General features: G+C 43.8%; 1 protein-coding gene across 13 annotated transcripts; it reads left to right on the top strand.

The window, feature by feature from the left end:
* Window positions 1–725: 725 nt before the first annotated feature.
* On the top strand, window positions 726–19,154 carry LOC103481357 (target of Nesh-SH3-like). 13 transcript variants are annotated; one of them, XM_081612928.1, is made up of 24 exons: window positions 726–1,096; window positions 3,629–3,808; window positions 5,761–5,829; window positions 5,905–6,037; window positions 7,067–7,248; window positions 7,346–7,398; window positions 7,532–7,562; window positions 7,689–7,763; window positions 8,020–8,094; window positions 9,054–9,230; window positions 9,394–9,471; window positions 9,850–10,020; window positions 11,504–11,569; window positions 12,054–12,140; window positions 13,405–13,467; window positions 13,546–13,671; window positions 14,336–14,425; window positions 14,528–14,737; window positions 14,822–14,927; window positions 15,896–15,975; window positions 16,394–16,423; window positions 16,492–16,650; window positions 16,738–16,860; window positions 17,281–19,154. In XM_081612928.1, exons 1-24 carry the CDS (start codon window positions 1,009–1,011, stop codon window positions 17,394–17,396), a joined length of 2,568 nt encoding a protein of 855 aa, XP_081469054.1. In that variant the 5' UTR covers window positions 726–1,008; the 3' UTR covers window positions 17,397–19,154. The 13 variants fall into 13 exon arrangements, with proteins under 13 accessions (XP_081469054.1, XP_081469061.1, XP_081469060.1 ...); XM_081612935.1 differs by lacking the exon at window positions 9,394–9,471; XM_081612934.1 differs by lacking the exon at window positions 8,020–8,094.
* Window positions 19,155–20,979: the final 1,825 nt, after the last annotated feature.

The following is a 20,979-nucleotide window of genomic DNA, read 5'->3' on the forward strand; positions in this document are numbered from 1 at the left end:
ACAAAAACCACCAGTAAAGTTACACAACCATATAAATGAAAATATATAAAATAACAACATAAAGACTCAAAAGATGTAAAACCTTCAGATAAAAACTCATAAAATGTGTAAAAATCTGCAGAATACAAAAGAGGGATGTTTCAAAGTGAAATATGTGTAAATGATTTACTGATAGATGAAAAACACCATCATAAATACGCAGAACAACCATAAAGTCAGAGCAAAAACAGTTATAAATCAGAGCAACATATTCCAAATAAAAAACGCTAAAAAATCCTGCAGAACAAGAAAAGAACGACGTACAAGATCAGAGATCCAGAACCAGGAAGAAATATGAAAAATAAAAAGGATTAAAAACAAGGAAAACAAGCAGAGACACAAAACGACAAAAAACTGTCAAAAAAATCATGATACATATAATCAGAACAAAATGAAGAAACATAAATATAGAAAACATTTGATTAGAGACGGGAAATGCGTCAGAATGAGACGAAATAAAGATTAAAATGTAAAAACGAGAAGAAAAAAGGATTAAAAACAAACATCTGATTAAAAACCAGGAGAGGATTTAATGAAAACAGATTAATAAATGATTTACTGATGGATTAAAAACGTTCATACATATAAAAACAAACTGTTAACATAAATAAAAGACAAAACATTAAAATAAGATGTGAAAGATTTAATTAAGGATTAAAACAGATGAGGAAGAGGAGGAGGAAGAACAGGACTGGGTCTGCAGCAGCTGGTGGAAACAACGGCTCGGTTCTGCAGGAGGAGGAACAAAGAGGAGGAGAGAGAGGGAGAGAGAGGGCGAGCGAGAGGAGGCTCCGCCCCCTTTGCCCAGCCTATAGATGGCGCCGCTGGCCGCAGCGTCTCACAGCGAGGACGTCCCACAGCTGAACAAGTCCTAAGGCGGCTGCTCTCTGAGACGCTTAGTGAAGTTGTCCAGCTCTAGGTCGCTCCTTCCTCACCCTGCTCATCATCACCTGGAAGAGGTCAGAGGTCATGGTGACTCTCCTGCTCAGAGTTCTGCTGCTGCTGCTGATCGGAGGGACGGTTCTGCTGAGCGGCAGCCCGGCTCAGAGGATCCGAGGCAAGTCCAGATATCTGACACAAAAAAAAACACTGAGGAAGAACCAGAACAGGCAGAAAACAGATCCAATCTGAGGTCAAAGGTCAGAGAAACAAACTGGTGACAGTAAAGAAAGAAAAGAATAAAAGTTTTTATCCTTTCAGATTAAAGCTGACTGGTTCTGATCCAGATTTCAGAATAAAACAGCAAGAAGATTCTCCTGCAGGCTTTGGATGGAATCAGCTGAGTCAGCAGGTTCTGGTTCTGGTTCTGGTCCTCAGGCAGGTGTTGGCCCAGGGTTCTGCTGGGGCCCGGTTCGCAGACCGACCCGCTGGGTTTGGTTTGTCTCCATGCAGACGATGTTCTGGTTTCTGATCGGACCCAGAGGTTCGGTTCTGCAGAACCCTGGTCCAGACTGGAGGGGAACATTTTCCTTAGTGTGTTAAACTGTAAACACTAACTCAGTAGTTTCATTGCGGCCAGCGCTAACTCACTGTCTGTAGTTTGTATTCTCTAAAATGACCATGTAGCCTCCATTCAGGGCTAATTTCATTTTTTCTTATTGTTTTTACTTTTTGTTGTCTTTGCAAAGCAGCGCTGCATGACTTGTCCTGCAGGGGGCGCTCTGGACATCCATGTTCTGAAAACAACTAACTTTTTAAAAACTTTGGACTGTAATTCCATAGTTGACCCGTAGGGGTCGCTGCAAGCTTTTCAGAAGAGTTTTTATTTAAAGCTTTGCATATGGTTACATTTTTCCTTTATTATTCAGTTTTATTATATCTAAAAATAATATGGCACCTATTTCTGCATGCTTAGTGGTTTCTCAAACGACTGTGTTTTGGTATTAATAATATTTATACTATTTAAATATGAAACTATTTGTTGTATTTTTGCTCCATTGAAACGCATTGAAAATCAAGAATTAAGCAAAACTTTACTCTTTGAAATCAAAAGACAGAAACTCCAAAGTTTAAAGACGACATTAAATTATCTTCACATAATTCAGATTTTCTGCTTTCTGTGACGGTTTTACTTACATTTTTTCAGGTCTTTAATTTTACAATGTAATAATTTTTCAGTTTTCACTGATTTTTTTCCCCCAACCTGTTCTGCTGTTCGTACAAATTGACTGTAAATAAATAATCTATGCATCAAATTGAAGCCATGAGAAACAGAAAAATCCTGCTGGAGGTTTTAGGCTTTTCTTTGAATCTCTGCGTGTCGCTCCATGCTACTATAAAATATGTTCAGCTCTTAATCAGATAATTTTCATCATTTTCAAATATTTTTCCTGGTTTATTACCTTCTTGCATGTTTTCTCAGTTCATTTCAAAGCCTTAAGTAAAAACCTCCAACTTCCAGAATCTCATTTTTGCAGGATTTGCTCATTTTCCAGTTAATTATTTGTTATTTTTCTGACCTGAAGGGGGCGCTCTGAGTAGCATAATGATTGGACAGTGACGTTGAAGTATAAATATATTTATATTTAGAAATCCTGGATCTTTAGATGACCTTCAGCAGATGGAGCATTTAAATCTCAGTTTTACGGTAAACTTCCTTGTTTTGGTCTCAAAACGCTGCAGCAGATTTTAACGACTCTAAACGCTGCAGGCTGGTCGTTTTCTGTCCTTCAGGACAATAAAATCCAGTGAAGCTTTTAGTTTCTGCTGCTGCTACATAAACAGGAACATCAGGATCTGCTGCTCCAGATGTTCCTGCGGTCGATTTCTAACGGCTCCACATCCAGAGAGAGACGGGAGCAAAGAAATGAGTTCAAACACAGAACTGAAGATCCAACGCCTCAGATTCATGTTTACTGGACAAAATAAAGACACAAAAACTGGAAGAAACGTCAAACCTTCAAACTTTTAAACCTTGAACTCTGAAATATTTCTGTTCTGGTCGGTTCTGGATCAAACTACAGAGAAAAATCTCAACACGTTTCTTTATCACCAGGTTCTGTGCTGTGTACCAATATGGAAAGTTGAGAGAAAGGAAAAAATGTATTCCCTTCTTTAATGACTGACAAACAAAACTTATGCAGATAAAGTTATTTAAACAGACATTTCAGAAGAATTGCTTTTTTTTCCCTCCAATTTTTAAGTTTAATTTCAGAATTCTCAGAAAAAATTCTGAATTCTGAGAGGAATTAAAATTCTCAGAGAAATGTCAGGATTTTGAGAACAAAAATCTGATTTCTGAAATTGAAGTCAAATCAGAGAGAAAGTTATAATTCTTAAAAGAAAAGTCAGAACTCTGAGATTAAAGTCAAACTTTTAGTGTTTTACAGTGAACTTTATCCTCTTTCATAGCAAATGAAGGTTTTGTGAAGCAATTTTAACTTTTGTAGCAAAAATTTAGCTTAAAAAAATTGCAAATTTAACAACTTTTTGAAAAAAATTGCTACAAAATCAGTAATTTTTGCTGCAACATTCACAGTCAATCCCCACAATTCACCCTGGATGTTCTGGTTCTGATGGACCTGAACCTGTGTGTGTGTTTCTGTGTTCCGGGTCGGTTCTGCTCACGCCTCCTGTCTGGTTCCCTCAGTTCGTCGTCAGAACATGAAGGTACGGATCAACGCCACCGGCGACACCATCGTCATGAAGTTCGTCCGGCCTGGTCCGGATGTGAAGCTGGAGGGATACATCCTGGGATACGGCAGGAGCGTCTTCTCCAAGCAGTTCATCCAGCTGCCCGAGAACGGACAGCTGTACGAGACCGAGCTGGGTAAGAACCGGATCGGTTCTGGGTCGGGTTCTGGTCCAGAGAATAAACCTGGGATGTTCTGCTTCATATTCCAAACCAAAATCCTGCATTTATATTCAGTCAGTTTGGAAAAACATCTCATTTTAGTGCTGCCAATGGTTCACAGCTAAATTTAGGACTTTGACTAGGCCATGTCTATATGACACTGTTGTAGATAGAAAAAATAAATACATTTTCACCAATAAACCCTAGTAAAAACTTGGAAATTTCTGATCTCCAAAAGTAAAAAATTTACAAGAAAAATGTCAGATATCCAGATTGGGATTAATCTCTGAAATCTTCTAGAAAGAACTTGAAAATGTCTGAGTTTCAAAAGTTGAAATTTTCAAGAAAAAACTTTATAATTTTGAAGAAAAAAATTTGAATTTTCTGAGCTTGTACAGAAGAAATTTCCAAGTTTTCTCTTGCAAATTTCTACTTTTTCAGCTCAGAAAATTCCTTTTTTTGTTGTTTTCTGAAAATTTTCTGACATTAATCTCAAATGTCAGAGTTATGTTTTCAGAAATGTATGACTTTTATTCTCTCTAAATTGGCCCAAATAAGCCATCATAATTCTTTGAGCATGGACATCCCTAAAGTCCTTCCAGCCTCCCAGCGGCTCTCGGTTCATCCATCAGCTCTGCAGTGCCACATGTTGACTCTGTAAATCCGCCGCTGCTCGTGGTTTCTGGGTTTCCTGCCACATCAAACCCAGATGTGGTTTCAGGGCGATGCTGGTGTTTCCTCTGAGGTGAACAGCTGCTGTTTAAAAACCAAAGCAGACGTATGGAGGAGGATTCCTCCCGCTAAATCAGCTGAGAATATAACTCAGTTCATAAAGTTTGAGTTATTGATTCATTTGGTTTAGTTCTGATCTACTCTCCAACATTTCCCAGTCAAAACTTCTCCAATGTTTCCGTCCCACCAGGAAGATCTGGATGTGATAAAAGTTATCATAAACTTTGTGTCACGCAGATAATTTTTGAGACATTTCATAGACTGGAGGCTCCAGGTTCTGATGCTGGATGTGAACAGAAATGGACCTGATTGTTCTGCCTTCAGAACCAATAAACTGGACCAGACCTCAGAGGAAGTGATGTATTGTCGTCCCTTCATGTAGTGGTGGGACACTTTAGCATTAGCATTTGCTATATAATAATTTGTTTTTTATAACTCTTCTAGTAAATGCCATGCTAGAATAGCGCTTTAGTGTTATCTTCCGCAGACTACCATGTTGGTAACATTTTAGCGCTACATTCCAGTACCATGCTAGCATAGTGATTTAGCATTTATGCTAAGTACCATGTTGGTATAGTATTTAGCATTAGCTTCTAGTAAAAACCATGCTAGCATAGCGCTTTACTGTAACCTTCTGCTGAATGCCATGCTGGTTATCATAAAGGAAGACGTGAAGCTCACTGCCTTCCTCTGGGGAGAAACAGTTTTTATTCATGTCCTTCCATGTTTCACCTGAACGTGTTTCAGACAAAGAGCTGAAGCTTTTTGGTCTGGAAGAACTTTCAAGCCTTTGTTCCTGCAGAGACATTTCTCTTCATCTGTAATTGCTGCCATGTGTGTGTCTGCTTAGCGTCACGCCGCCATGACATCATCACTGTCATGGCGCTCCATAACAGAGTCCAGCCAGTCCCACAGGACCTGTTCATGTTTCCAACAGGCTGGAGAAACTCCAGATGCAACACTTTCTGAACAAACTCATCTTCAGGATCGTTTACTTGTTAAGAGTCTTCATGCTGATCCAACTTTCTGCGTCAGATCAGGTGGCTGGACCAAGGCCAGCAGAAATCTGAGTGTTTTGGTCCAAAGGAACATTTCTGCTGACGGTCGCTGTTGGAATGAATCAGAAATGTTTCTGTATTTCCATGTCTGAGATCATTTGTCACCAAACACTTAGCTCAGCCGCCATTTTGTTTCAGATGCCGAACCAAAGTACCTGGTGGCCGTCCAGCCAATCCCTGTCAACGACATGAAGAAACACTGCACAGGTAGGGTTCTGGTCTGGTCTGGTCCGGTCCAGTCCGACCCAATCCTCCTGCAGTCTCACGGATGTCTCTGTTTAGGCAAGGTGAACCTGGAGAAGCCGCTCCACCTGGTGATCGGCTCCATCAGCCCCACGGCGGTGCTGCTGTCCTGGGGGAACCACCTGAAGACGCCGTATGAGAAGAACATCATGAGCGAGTGTCTGGAGGACGGGTGAGGAGTCATTACAATCCTGACCTGATGTCTCCATGTCCACAGTGGGACAGAGTCTCATGTCTGTCCAGTCAGGAAGATGCATCTGTTGTGTTTGAATCGTCTGTGCTGAGTGATCGTCTCCCGCCGCCTGCAGCTCACATTTTTTCTTCCCTGTCAAATAAGTTGGAGGAGCCTCTGGAAATCTTGACCCTGCAGTCCTCTGCTGCTCTTATTAAAGCTAACGTCAGCTCCTTCAGCTTGGCTGCTGCCTCGTTCCCAAAACCCAGGAGAAAGTGGAGATCCACGCTGGCCAGGATGAACAACATGCTTGTTTCCATGCTGAGGTCATGACGGCTGCAGACGCCCAGAGAAACCACACGGCTTCAAGCCTTCTTGGTTATTAACGTCTTGTTAACCCGACACCTTCAGGACTGCAGTCAGTGAAACTCTGACGAGATCCAGACTTCCAGCCGCAGCGTTGGGTTGCTTGTTGACGCTCCAGCAGCTTCAGCGGATCCATCTGGTGATGCAGATTGTTTCTGAACGCCTGTTCAACTCCAGAGACATTAGAGTCTAATCCTGCTGCTTATATCAGACAAGAAGAACCAAAATGTTGCTTTTAGGAACCCGTTGCAACTGGAAGGAGTTTACGTTTCAGACAGAGATTGTTCAAGAGGGTCTGGTGATGTTTTAAAGCATCTTTATAACCAGAACAAACTGTTAGAAATACAACATGTTAGCAGTTGAGAGCAGAAATCCAAGCAAAACGTCAATGATCTGAATTCATTGGTCCACAGAGTCACTGGATCTTTTTACAGGCCTCTAGGAGCATTTTAACCAAATATTTTCCCTTTTTTTGGATGCTTCCAAGTATTTTTTGTATCAAATCTTCCAAAATGGCTTTACAGCAGCCTTAACAAAGAAGATGTGAAGCATCGACTTGTGTCCATTGAGTTTGAACAACCTCCTTTAGAATCTTCCGGCTCATCCACCGTCCAGTGTGTGACGATGTGTGTGACAATGTGTGTGTCCTCTGTCCTGATTCAGGTTCTACACCATCCGGTACAGGGAGAGGAACAGGAAGTGGATCTACCAGACGTGTCCCACCAGCGACACCGTCATCGACCACCTGAAGCCCGATACGCAGTACGAGTTTGGGGTTCGCTCCAACAAGGACGACCGCAGCGGCCTCTGGAGCAAACCGGTCATCCACAGCACCAACACGGCCAGTAAGCAGAACCTCTTCCACCAATCAGAAAGAATTTCTTCTACTTACATCATACCATGTTCTCTGATACATTCACACTGTTGTTTCTTTATCTGCAGATAAAAACAATCAGAAACCGTTCAAACCGCGGAAACCTCTGGCAAATCATATGGTACGTAACAGCTACTGGATCTCACTGGATTAGCAGATAAATGCAGGATTATTAAAGTAACAGAGATGATACAGAGCCTTTCAGGTTAGAGAGACGAAGTTGTTGAACATTTGTTCTTTGGTTTGTGTTGCAGAAACCTCAGCAGCCGTTCCCTCCTTCTCCAGGTAAAGTTTAATCACAACACAAGCTCTAAAGCTGCTCCACCATTTCTAACCAGCAAACGAGACAAACTGTGATGAAAACTTTGGTTCATGACTTTAGAGCAGTAATGACTGTTGACTTATTTGCAGTTCTTCACAACAGTTCCGGTCTTCGGGTCCCGGCCGTTAAGCCAGTTAACCCCGGGCTGTCGCGCTCCGTCTTCGGTGATTATCTCCTCCTTCGTTATTCCTTTTCTTTCGGAACGTTACTCTCTTATCGGACCGAAGCACTGCAGTGACGGTCGACTGATCCCAAAATGATCCAATCTTTAAAAACCTCTGTAAACTCCCAGCATGCTGAGGCTCATCGGTCGGACCTGAACTGCAGCTGTTTTTCTGGAAACGGTCCGGTTCTTTTCCTCTTCCTCTCTTGTCTTTCCTCTCCTCTTCATCCGTAAAGGCAGCTTCCTGTTTCCCACAGAGTCCCCAGAGAGCCAACAGGAAACGGTTCCTGCGCCCGGCTCCGCCCGGCCCAAACCCGCTCACGGCTCACCTGGTAACCATGGAGATGCTTTTCCTTCTTTAACCATCAGCTTCATCCATTCATTCAGCTTTAGCTTCTGAAAGGGGCGGGGCCTATCCTGATTGGCTGCATGCTCGGCCCAGTCAGAAAGCCTTGATGGTGATGTCACTGGATCAGAGTAAGTGGACTTGGCCCCGCCCACGCTGCCATCATCATGTGACCACTATCCATCAGCCACCAGCGACCTTTGACCTTTCACTGACTCATCATCTTCACCTTCTACTTTTTCTGCCATTTTCCACTGAAAACAGAATACCAGTTCATATAAAAGTAGAAAAACAATCACCCGATGATCATCTGCATATCAGCAGAGTTTACTGTTTGTTAGCAAGGTGAGTTTTTAAAGTCAGGGTTCTTCTAAACATCTGAGAACCTTAATGATGTTCTCAGGTGTGAACCGAACCAAATGATGGACCAGCTTCAACGTCTTGGTGTTTGTTACCTTTTCTGAGGAGTTCCTCAGGGTCAGTATCTGTTCATAAACCATCACTTTTATTTATTTCCAGGTTTTACCTCCTTAAAAGCATCTTATTGATGAGAAAAGCTCTACATTTCCCTTCTTCTTCCTCTTTCTTTGCGTCTCTTCATCGTTTCTCACCCAGACTGCATGCCAGGTCTGCATGCCATCAGTAAGTTCAGACGCAGATGTTGTTGGTCTTTCTCTCTGCAGAAAGACGACACGAGTCGTTCTGCTCAGTTCAGTCCAGAGTCTTTTAAACTTTCAGTCTTTCTGAGGAACATGATTACTGAGACCAGAACATCTCAACTTCACTTTGACCCAATTGGCCAAAAGAATCTGAACCATAATTAACAACCAAGGAAGTTTTGGTTGAAAGCAGAAAAGTCTCAGTACTCAGAGGGAAACTTTGAGTTTAAAGACAAGTTTGTGTTGTTGGGATCAAGGATCACAGCATCTCTCCTCTCTGTCCCAGAAAAAGGAAACAGTGTCATAACCAACCGAACCCATTCTGCGGAGCGGCGGACCCCTGCCCCCCCCAAACTGCTGCCTACCTCCACCCCTCCTGCCAACATCACTGTCTCTAACTTCCCCTCCAAAGGCGCTGCGCTTCAGACCAGCAGGGCTCCTGAGAAGCTTCCTAACCCTGCGGGTAATTTCCACCTCTCATCCTCCTGGTTTACCTCTGACTTCGTCCTTCCTTTTCTTCCAGAATGACCTCTGGCTACTGTGGTTTTACTTTGACAGGACGGGAAGCGTCTCTTCCAGTGAAGCATGTTTGTTGTTGCAGTGTTCAACCTTTTCTATCCTCACAGCTGCTGTGAAACCTCAGGACGGCTTGCCGCTGCTCCGATTCGCCCTGGCCAATGAGCGGGCCAAGCCCGGCACCTGGGGTAACCTCACTTCCTGTCTGCTCAGAGCCAGCCTCGCTCTGTCCATCTGTCTGTCTGCTCTCCTTGTCAGGCTTCTGGTGGATTGTTTTTATCCTCAGGTCTGCTCCTTCCCTCCATCCCATCTAGCGTCTGCATGTAGCGCACAATCTCTCAGTCATGGCTGCTTGTCGCAGCAGCAGCTTCACTGACTGGATCCAAGATTGTTGTAGCTAAGAGACCCATCATCATCATCATCACCACCCATCCTTCATCCGTCTGTTAGCCGAGTTAAGCTCCAGCTGTTGGTCCGTCGCTCAGGGCTGTTGCTAGCTCTCTGTTTTCCATCGCAGGATCACGTCAAACTGTAACCCGACACTGCGACTGTTCTTCCTCTTTTAGGCCAAGGCAGCAGCAGGAACAGGAGGCCGTCACTGCCTGTGATATCCTCCAGCCCTGAAGCTTCCCCACTGATCTTGAGGAGCCACCTTGACCCCTTCTCTTACCACATCACACAGCGCCACTCTTCCTCTAGACCCAGTAACTCGTCCCCGACCTCTTTGATCCTTGGGGGTAATCTTCCACTGAACCTTTATTCTCACTTTACGTTCTCTGACTTTACTGCAGACAGAGCCAAACCCAACAAAACGCCAAAACTGCTGGTAGCCTGATAACCACTTTATTTCTAAATGGTCATAAGGTGCTGCCAAGATGCAAACCAAACTTTTATTTTATAACTTTTAATGATCAAAGTTACGGTGATCTTAACCGTCAGCCATCGGTGTAATCGTGGATTTACAGCTTTATGCTAGATAAGAAGATTAACATTTATATTCTTTATAAATATGTTTTAAGATGCAACAAATATTGAATTATGGTAACCATGGCGACAACGCCACACCATTATGTAGCCTAGTATGTAGGGAGACGATACTGGTTAGCATCTGGACTTTTGTACATTTTTAATGTAAAGGGAAAACACCGTTTATGATATAGTGACATAAATCATGGGGCGCGAATTCCATTTGATCAGAATGTCAGTATGGAGGAAATATTGATCGGTTTCTAAGCAAACTATATCAATCTTCTGTAAATCTATGATCCAGGACAAATGATCTCGACTTGAACCAGTAGAATCCACAAATAAACTGGTAAAAACAACTTTAGAAACAATCTGTCCGATCCTCCCGTCACTTCCATCGTTGTCATGGCGCCTCCAGTGATTAAGTGACGTTGTTGCAACCGATCGATACTATTAATGTAACAACACATATTTTAGATTTTTTCTGGCACCTTTCAATTTTCTCAGAACATTTTGAACCACCAACCATCAGACCTCTGATCCAGTCACTGTAGGGATTTCTGAAACACTTCCTGTCTAAGCGTCTCTTTCACTTCCTGACGTTTATCTTCCTGATGATGATCTGTGATTGGCTGCTGAACCTGTCAGCTGAACAACCAAACAAGTCTTCTAGGTCCAACAAAGGCCAGGTTGACCTGCCTCAGGTTGGCAGACATTTGTAAAATATTTAAAGTTTTGATTATTTCTGCCAGTTTGTGCTGCAGCCTCTAACTCCCACAGCAACAACAGACCAAAGTCTTCCTCATGAGGGCCGTGTTGTTCTGGTACCAGAACCAGGTTTCTTCTGAACCAGGCTCATCTGGACCGGATGATCCTGTGGATCCATTATCAGCTCCAGGCTTTATCCAGCTCACATGAACCAGATGTTTTTAAAGAGTCTTATCGCTCTAATCAGGAAACTCAGTGATTATACACTGAAGCAACGTCTTTTCCAAACCGCTGGAGTGAAACTCAAACCAGAGCAGACAGGCTGAATGAAATTCTGAGGTTTAAGGTTCAAGTTCTCATCTAAACTCTGCTGCTTCGTAGCTACTGGTAGAAGCCTCACAGATCCAGTCCAAAGCTCTGCTTTCAGATCCTGTCTGTCGTCTCCAGCAGGAGGAACCGTTTGAGTTCCTCTAAAGGCTTTGGTTGGTTGTTCTTCTGAAGGATCCTGGTTCTTTCCTCTCCTGACACTCGGCTCTCTCCCTACAGCAAACGGACAGCCACACCGGGGCATTTCCCAGCCCAAACTGGCCTTATGGCCCAGAGCTCGACTGGGTAAAGAGTCCTTGTTCGTCTTCTGCGTGTCATCATTAACCCTTCACTCGCTTTGCAGCATCTCCATCTCCACTGCGGCTCATGTTGCTGTTTTTGTCCACATCCATTAATATGTTTGTGTCCATCTCCTCATCCTGTCACCATCATCCTTCCATCCATTGACCTGTCCATCCATGTTTGTTGTCTCATGTTTTCAGCTTCCAGTCAAGCTTCTGCTGGTCTTCAGCCATGTTTCTGGCAGAATGTCCTTCAAATAATCAAGATGAAGCTGCAGCTTGATTATTTGAAAAGGTTCCATCAGTTCACTGTGTGTTCGATGTGCTGAGGGATCCAGAGGCGGCTTGGTGTCGGTTTAACTGTTTTCTGTTTGCATAAAAACCATTGATCTGGGACTTGTTAAAAGCATACAGGTGTAAACAGAGCAGTGACAGAATAACCGTCCAATCAGAGCCATGTTTCAGTTGCCCTGCCTCTCCTGCTGCAGTCAACAACTCGCTGACGGAGGACAAGAAGTCTGATGTTCCTGCTGGGTTTGGTCGGTCAGGTGTCGTCGTTGACGACCGGCTTCATGGTTGGTAACAGCATGACCCCTGCCTGTCTGCGCCGTAACGCTGCTGCGTGCTTCAGCTGCTCCGCTGCGCTGCACCAGCGCCGCATGGGGTGGGGCTGTTTGGGATCAAGACGCAAAAGGGAAGAGGAGGGAAAGACGAGCCGCCAGCTTCAACGCTGCGGCCAAAGACTTCGGCACATCTTGTGGAAAATACTTTCTTCTTGGAAAGTATGATGGTCCCTGTTAGTTAGCTTATTTTTACGAACTTCACTCTGCAGGGCTTTGCACTTTTCCTCGCCACAGACAAACTGCTTGCATCTGGCCTGTGGTGACCTGGTGCCTGCTCTCAGCCTGATATTTTGATGCTTCCTGCACGCTGGGCGGCGGACATGTTGCTGCTGATGTGATGCATGGCGAGCATTGATCACTTTCCACGGAAACGTGGAAACAACAATTTATATATCAGGCCGGTTTGTGTGTGAAACAATGGAAAACACACTGTAATTACAGAGCAGTTTCCACCAGGACGGTCCAGTATAAACCTCTGTGCATTTATTGGTTCCAGCTTTAACAGGCAGAAGGAGTTTATGTCCAAGAATAACAGGAGTTTAGCTCGAAAGCTCTGCAGTTCTTAGAAACCAAAACAATTTAAGCAAACAGCAAATATTGGTGGTGCTGCAGCAGCCATCATATTTACACGGCCTGATTGGAAGGAATGCCTCTGCATTGTTTCAAGTTACAAGCTAAAATGTTGCGGGACTCCGCCGGTTTTCATTTTGATGGTTTTGCATTCATGCCATTTCGCTCTGGAAGCGGCACAATTCCCTGATTGTGAGGAATTTTGGCTTCTCCTTTAACAGAGGGGGGCTCGGGTGGGGGTGTAATTGGCTGCAGGTTCTGGACGCCTCCATCAGAAACATCAAGTCCTGTGGCTGCAGACGGGATGGTTCATGTTTTCAGGTTCATTTGGCGCTGAAAGTCAGAGCAGATCTCTGGTTTGGTTAAACTCTCGTTTCCCCAGGAGGTTGAAGAACACCTGGCTGGAAAACAGACCCACCGCCTCTGCTGCAGCTTAACATTGTTTGATGAAGGCCTTTCCCACAGGCCTGACGCTCATTTACAGAACATTTCTGCCCTGCACCACTTCAAAAAAATATGAAGCACATGATCTTAATCTCAGCGGACCAATGGTTTCCATCAGATAGAAAAAAGCTGCTTTATGTCTCTTGTATTTTCAGAAAGTTGAGCTGTTACAGAGCCTGTTTGCTGCTTCTTGTTTTTTCAGGATCTCCATTTCGGACGACTCTGAACATCCGGCCAAACGATGTGCGAAAACCTGGAGAGACCGGTAAAAAATCAGCTTCATGGCTGCTGGTTTTACCGCCATGTTGACAGACAGAAACCTCTAAAATGTTCTTTTCTTCAGACAAGGTGAACCGCCCTGACAAGAGCGGAAACCCAGAAATCCCAAAGTATAAAGTCCCAACAGTGACGACCAAACCGACCAAACAGGAGCGAAGACAAACCACGACTACAGCAGCTCCGACAGCCGGTGAGTCTTCAGAAACACGGCGAAGGTTTGGAGGGGATCAGGAAGCTGGTGGGTGAGGATGCAGCTTTGATTCTTAAAGGAGAAACAACCAAAATCCACATTTTACATGTTTTAAACTCCCACTGTCTTTACTGCTTCTGAAGTGTTTTAAAAAACAGCTGGGTTTTGTCAATAAGTTTCTGATTGTAGGTGTCTGGAAAATGTCAAAAAGTTTTAAAAACGTCTGGAATTACCCGTCACCTAGCAACCCAGACGGAGTTCTGGCTGTTACATAGCAACCCAGGCAGAGTTCTGGCATGTTTGGTCAGCTGGTTTTACTGCTGTACAATGGCTGCTGGAAAAGACAAGAGTTTTGTCATTGACTTTCCATTCAGAAACCTCTTGCTGCATTCTGAATGGCTGTGCAAGAGTCTCCACTTCTGCTTTTCAAACATGTACAGTTGTATAATTGTATCTGTTTACAGTCATTTTTATGTGAATGTTGAGTTGGGGAGCGTGGCCAGCAGCAGCTTATTTGAATTTAAAGATGGTCAGAACTGATCAGACTAGAATCTCGTTATGCAAAACTGTAATAACCATGTTTGTATAGGCCACAAACCTTTAATAACCTTTTGAACGAAGCAGAATAGTTTGTCGTCTCATGTCACCACATTTCTGTTTTCAGTGACTCGGCAGGAGAGTTGGGAGGATTCAGACCTTTTCCAGTCTCAGCCAACCTCTGATGTCGATGCAATGGGCAAGAAGCGTTACGTGGGTAAGCAGCAACAAGCAACAAAAAGCAACACTTCTTCATTACTGGATTAACAACAAAACAAGCGTTGTACTTCCTGTTTGTTTAACCGGATCCCTCCCACAGCACCTCATGTAGTTTATCAAACCGGGAAGAAGCCGGATGAGCCGTGCTCCATCACCTCCTCCCTCAACTACTTCCCTGAAGACGAACCCGGCGAGGTGAACGTGACGTCTCCTCCGACCAGCCCACCCGCCAACCTCACTGTGGTGACGGTGGAGGGATGTCCGTCCTTCATCATCCTGGACTGGGAGAAACCAGACAACCACACCACCGGTAGGCCGGCAGCGATCCGCCGAGAGGACAGTCTGTCAGGAACCGTCACATCTGAAGAATCAATGCTCCTCCGTCTCTCTCCAGAATACGAGGTGATCTCCACTGCGAAGGGACCGGATGGAGAACGGGTTTCCATCCTGACTACCAACCAGACCCACACTGCAGTGGAGAACCTGAACCCTGAGAGCAGGTACTCCACCTCTCCCTCTACAGCCTCATTCCTCAGCAGGTTGCAGAGGTCCAGCGTCTCATGGAGGGAGATTTATCTGTGAAGGTTCCAGTCTGCAGCTGTGCAAACAGGCCGAGACGCCGCGCTCGGTTTGAGCTCAGCTACAGCCAATGCTTCATGAGTCCTGATGAGAGAACGGTACTGAGTGAGGCCGGGTTCACAGTTAGGACAACTGAATCACCAAGAGAATGGGAGTTAAGGTGGATGGCCTATACAAAACCTGTTCACTACAATTTTTACACAAAATCATTCTTGGATAGAGAGATTTTAGTCTGATCAGTTTGAGTCGTTTTAGGGACTCTGTCACTTTAAAGCCAAATGAGTTGCTGCTGGCCATGCCCCCAGGTAAACATTTACAGTCACATATGAAAATGGGTGCAAACAGATGGGCACTTATACAACTGTACGTCATAGAAAAGCAGAGGTGGAGCCTTCTGCACATAAAGAATGCAGAAACAAAACTCTTGTCTTTTCCAGCAGCAGCAGCTTTTACAGCTGCCCAAACACTGGAGATCAGCCTGGGTTGCTAGGTAATGGACTAGTCCAGAGGATTTTGAAATGGCTCATTTTCCAGACACCAAAAACATGAACTTAATGCCAAAAAGCAGCTGGTGTTTTTTGAAATGGCTCATTTTCCAGACACCAAAAACATGAACTTAATGCCAAAAAGCAGCTGGTGTTTTTTTTTTTTTTGGTTTGTTTTTAGAATCAGTAAAAACCCAAATGGAAGAACAAAAACATTTAAAATGTGTATTTTGCATAATTAATCCCCTTTAACTTCAGTTTCTGCTCAGTGTCCCACTGTCAGACGGTTCTTCCTTTGGGTCAGTTTGGGAACCAGAAAAAGACGACTGGACGTTTATTTTCTATCCAGTAAAAACTTTAAAGCAGTTCTGACTGGATCTGAATTGTTTCTCTGGTTGCCATAGTTACGAGTTCACGGTGAAGCCGAAGAACGAGCTGGGAGAAGGTCCTCTGAGTGAGCCGGTGTCCTTCAACACAGAGTCTGGTACGGATCCTCCTCATCATCAGAGCCAGAACCAGAACCGCTCCAGAACTGCTCTGCAGGTTCCCCCACTTCTCCGGCCTCCAGGCCGTTTCCTCCAGAAATACAAGTTTATATTCATGATTAATCTGAACAACTGCCCGCCTGGAGCCGCTCAGATATGCAATCCATCAGATGACAAATGGGCCGTGAAGGAACTTTGTGATTGCTCCCGCTTCACTGCAGCTCAGACACGTCATCACAGGTCATAAACCGGTGGGGAGATACATTCATCTTTCACTAAATAACTCATAACCACTGAGTGTTGGGTCTCCAGGGTCCGAGCTGGTTCTGTAGAGGGTCTGGCTCTGATGATCAAGTCATCACTGACGTGGATCTGAGTCCAGTAGATCTGAATTAATCTGAGTCTTTGCTTCTGCAGCGGATCCGCGTGTGAGCGAGAACGTCTCAGGTAATCCAGCCGCGGTTCTGTCTGATCAGCCCAGCTGGATACGGAGGCCTGACTCGTTTTCTGTGCAGGAAAAGACGCCATCTGGACTCAGTTCCCGTTCAAGACCGACTCGTACTCCGACTGCCACGGCAAGCAGTACGTGAAGAGAACCTGGTACCGCAAGTTTGTAGGCATCCAGTTGTGCAACTCGCTCAGGTACAAGATCTACCTGAGCGACGCACTGAACGGTGAGTGGCCATGCGAGTGGGTTGGACCGGACCGAACCGGACCTGCTGAAGTCCTTCTGGTTCTGACCGTCTCCTTTCATGTTGAAGGTAAATTCTACCACATTGGAGATCAGAGCGGCTTTGGAGAGGATCACTGCCAGTTTGTGGATTCTTTTCTGGACGGACGGACCGGCAGGCAGCTTAGAGCGGACCAGCTCCCCTCCAGAAACGGTAACCATGGAGACTTTGTTACACAGATCCAACAGATTAGATTAGACTGAGATGAAGATCAGAGGTTCTGCAGGATGTTTCCTTTGGTGGTTTTGTTGGAGCGTCTTTAAACAGTTTGAGGTAAACTTTAGGGGAAGGAGACAGCAGTAAGGTTTCACCTGCTGGGAACCATCAAGTTCCACACCAAGCTGCCAGACGGGTCACAATGTAACAAGTTAACGCCCAAAAACTAGAAAAAACTAGTCAGTTGTCCCCTGAACTGGTTTGCTACTACTTCTGTACTGGAGTAAATTTCCCTTAGTTTCTGCTGAGTGCTCAGAGACATGACCAACTTTCTGTCATAATGATTAATCTGCTTCCATTCTTCAATCGATTGGCAGATCAATGTTTGTAACTGTGTGTGTTTTCCTCCTGCTCCAGGTTTCTTCAGAGCTCTGCGCCAGGAGCCCGTCCACTTTGGACAGATAGGAGGACATTCCCACATCAACTACGTCTCCTGGTATGAATGTGGAACGCCGATCCCTGGGAAATGGTAGATGGACTGGGATCCTCAGCAGGAAGGGACTTGTTGACCTCAGCTGGGGGGGCTGACGCAGCCGGAGCCTGAGCTGGGCGCCCAGTGCTGTAAAAACATGTACCGGACTTCCTCATCAGGGAACTGTAAGGAAAGAGCATTTGTACAACTATAGCAGACATGCCTTCTCTTTACTATTTATCAAGCACCAATGCTACAGCGATTAGAGCAGGAACAAACTCATGATAGATATATTTTATTTTGTGTTAAATCTTTGGAAGCTGGCTCCCTGGATTACTATTTTCATCACTTGTGAGATGTTATTTATCCAAATGTCTTTGGTTTCATTTCTTCATGAGTAGCGACAGGCAGGAGGTCAAAGGAGGTCACAGGGTGGGCGGAGCCTCAGCACATCCCACCACAACATTCACCGTGTGGACTGGCAGCTCACCAGTACAACCAGTTAACTGTAAGCAATCAGGTCACAGATTCAAAGGTCATCCTGTTGAAGTACTTTCTGATACATGTGGGGGTCATGACCTCACTTCCTGCTAAACTTTACTGATCTACAGGTGCATGATGTTGATGCAGCTATTCTCTAAACCAGTCATCATGCAGCTCTGCTTCTTTAAAATGGGGTTTGATGCTTAAAGCACAACAGCTACACATTGAATGTGTCGTTCGGATGTTGGGGGGAAATCTTCTACGCTTGCATTTTGCACAGGACAAATATATGTATAAGACTTTATATGGACAGTGTGTCGTTTCTACACAGATTAGCAGATTTAACTCTCATTGGGGTCAGGCAAACCTCCACTTCATGCCATGCCACAGGACGGAAAGGCTTTAGCTAGCTGCTAGCGAAAAGGTTTTATTGCTACTGTTCAATAGCAATAAGCTAAAGCTGCACTTCGTGTACAGCCGTGTAGCCACTTAGCTAGCTGCTAGCTAAAGAGTTTTATTAATATTGTTCAATCACAGGAAGCTAACACTGCGGCCCTGTAGCTAATGCCACTCAGTTAGCTGCTAGCTAAGGGGTTTTGTTGTTACTGTTCAATAGCAATAAGCCATCTCTGCAGCTGTGTAGGTAATACTACTTAGCTAGCTACTAGCTTAGGGGTTTTATTGTTATTGCTCAATCACATCAAGCTAACTCTCCAGCTGTGTAGCTAATACCACTTGGTTAACTACTAGCTAAGGAGTTTTATTGATATTGTTCACAAGCAGCTAATGTTGCAGCCATGTAGCTAATGCCACTCAGCTATCTGCTAGTTGAAAGATCTTAATGTTATTGTTCTATAGCAACAAGCTATAGTGGTGTAGCTTCTACTGCTCAGCTAGCTGCTAGCTAAAGAGTTTTATTGTTATCCATCATGTCTTATAACTCCTGAATCTAAAAGATTCTAAGTTACTCTGTAACTAATCAGCCAGTTTGTTGTCCAGAAGTAAAACGAGACGTGAGCGCTAGCGTAGCTTCTTGTCTGAATGTTTGAAACGATCCAGATCCATTTTTAATTAGCTGTCCTGTTCAACATGGAGGAACCTGGAGGCTTTCATTCGGTGTTCAATAACAGATGCAGGTCATTTTTCTACATGCTGTATTCCAGTCCTGCTGGACTGGACCGTTCAACATGGCTGTTCTTATAAATCATGGCTCAGTTAAACACAGGAGACAGCTTTGGAAGAAAGTCACAATGTGTTGTTGGTGATTTTTTATAAATGTGTTTGTTACTGTGTTGTTTTTCAATAATAAAATATTTTGGTTTCTTTTTTTACATAATGTTTCTTGCATAAGCTGCCTTCTACACAAAGACCTCATCTATTCACACAATAAAGCCGTCTGTGGTCGGGTTGGAAGATGTAGAGAAGCCTACTCAACATGTTTTCCAGGCTTGTCTGATGGCTTTCATTTAATGCTTCATATAAGCACTGGACCTAAAACCACAGTTTCCACTGTAAACGCTCCAACCGCCATGCCAGTGGAGCTGGAGCTCCAGAGAAACTCAGAGGATCAAATTGAAGGAGCCTAGAGCCAGAGAACCGTCTGCGAGCCAGTCCAGTTTGTGGTTCTGTCAGTAAATCGTGTAGAGAGACTCCAACAGCAGCAACTTCAGGAAACGACAAGCAAACCGTCAGTTATTTTCATCTTTTAGAACAAATATACGACGAATATAAAGAGATTAATGAGAACATGTCCATAAAAGCAGCAACTCCACCTAAAACCAAAATCAAATCACTGCCCTGCTGGGGTGGGGGGTTGGGGTTTGAGCTGGGGGTTGGGGGAGGGTAATGCCATAAACAGCCACAGCTTTCCTCCCATCAGCAGATCAGGAGATGGTTCTGGACCAGCTGGATCTGTGACTCGGCTAAGATTATCAAACCCACCAGTTTGATACTGGTACATCTGAAACTATTCACAACAACCTCCACCAAGTTTACCATGTATGGTGGCCATATTGGATCCAGGAAATATGGAAATATCTCCATTAATGAATTTATTGCAGAGAATTCTGTAAGAATTTTGGATAAATTTGTACTTTGAAAAAGCATAAATGTGTCAAAAACATGTTTAACAGACATAAATATTGGTCTGTATATCCATCGGTCGTGAATCTGCCATCACTTGGTTTATGAAGAACTGCTCTGCAGAGGAAATGAAGACGAAATGCTTCTGGTGCCAGTGAAGCTGGACTGTAAGCGCAGAACCTGTCTGTCAGGACGTTGCCATGACGACGTCCTAAGTGGGAAACGCATAGACATAATATAAGGATAGACGCCTCATGGACCGCTCTCGCCTATTGTCGCTGACGAGATTTAGGGCGGCCATCTTGGAGCGGTATATCACTCCACTCAGCGTTATGTGTTTAGCAGGCACAATGATGTATCAGCGCATTTAATCGATCATAACACGCTTTTTTGTTACTGGAAACCATATTCAAACATCTATCAAAGCTACATTTATAAACAATTGTATTATTTAAGTATGTTTTTAATACATAGTTCAGCATATTTAAATATGCTTAGTGGCTATAACAATAGAAGAGGAATGGAATATTCTGATATCGATGTATGAAGAGCATATTACAAAGCATACAGCCGTTCATAATTTATTTAATAAATTATTTAGTAATATCAATACATATTTATATAACTATACAAACACAAAATGATTAATACTGAATAATATTGGATACATGTATGTATGTATGTATGTATGTATGTATGTATGTATGTATGTATGTATGTATGTATGTATGTATGTATGTATGTATGTATGTATGTATGTATGTATGTACGGTATATGTTTTTCAGCCGACGAGTTCTAGCTTCAGAGATTCAGCAGCTGAGGTTGAGTCCAATTTCGATGTGAGATTCATCCATGCTGCAGTGAATCTGTCTCTCTCTATAGATATCTCCCTCTTCTTCCTCACATTGTGTCTTTATAAAACATTTAAAACAAAAACGGAAGATTTGGGATGTATCTTACTAGTGAAAGAATTACATATAAATAATAGTCTTTACCACCTGTGTAAACTTTGCTGGTGAATGTTATTACACATAATATACGTTTTATAATATGTGTTACATTGTCCATCCATCCATCC

Source organism: Poecilia reticulata, chromosome 2 (genome assembly GCF_904066995.2).
Source record: "Poecilia reticulata chromosome 2, P_reticulata-male-v2, whole genome shotgun sequence".
NCBI classification, from domain to species: domain Eukaryota; kingdom Metazoa; phylum Chordata; class Actinopteri; order Cyprinodontiformes; family Poeciliidae; genus Poecilia; species Poecilia reticulata.

What these genes read in the sequence shown, in the direction of transcription:
- LOC103481357 (XM_081612928.1), top strand. Translation starts at nt 1,009, where the DNA reads ATGGTGACTCTCCTGCTCAGAGTTCTGCTGCTGCTGCTGATCGGAGGG. An exon ending in AGCGAGTGTCTGGAGGACGG is followed by an intron (nt 6,038 to 7,066) that starts GTGAGGAGTCAT and finishes GTCCTGATTCAG; the next exon opens with GTTCTACACCATCCGGTACA. An exon ending in TGTGAGCGAGAACGTCTCAG is followed by an intron (nt 16,424 to 16,491) that starts GTAATCCAGCCG and finishes TTTTCTGTGCAG; the next exon opens with GAAAAGACGCCATCTGGACT.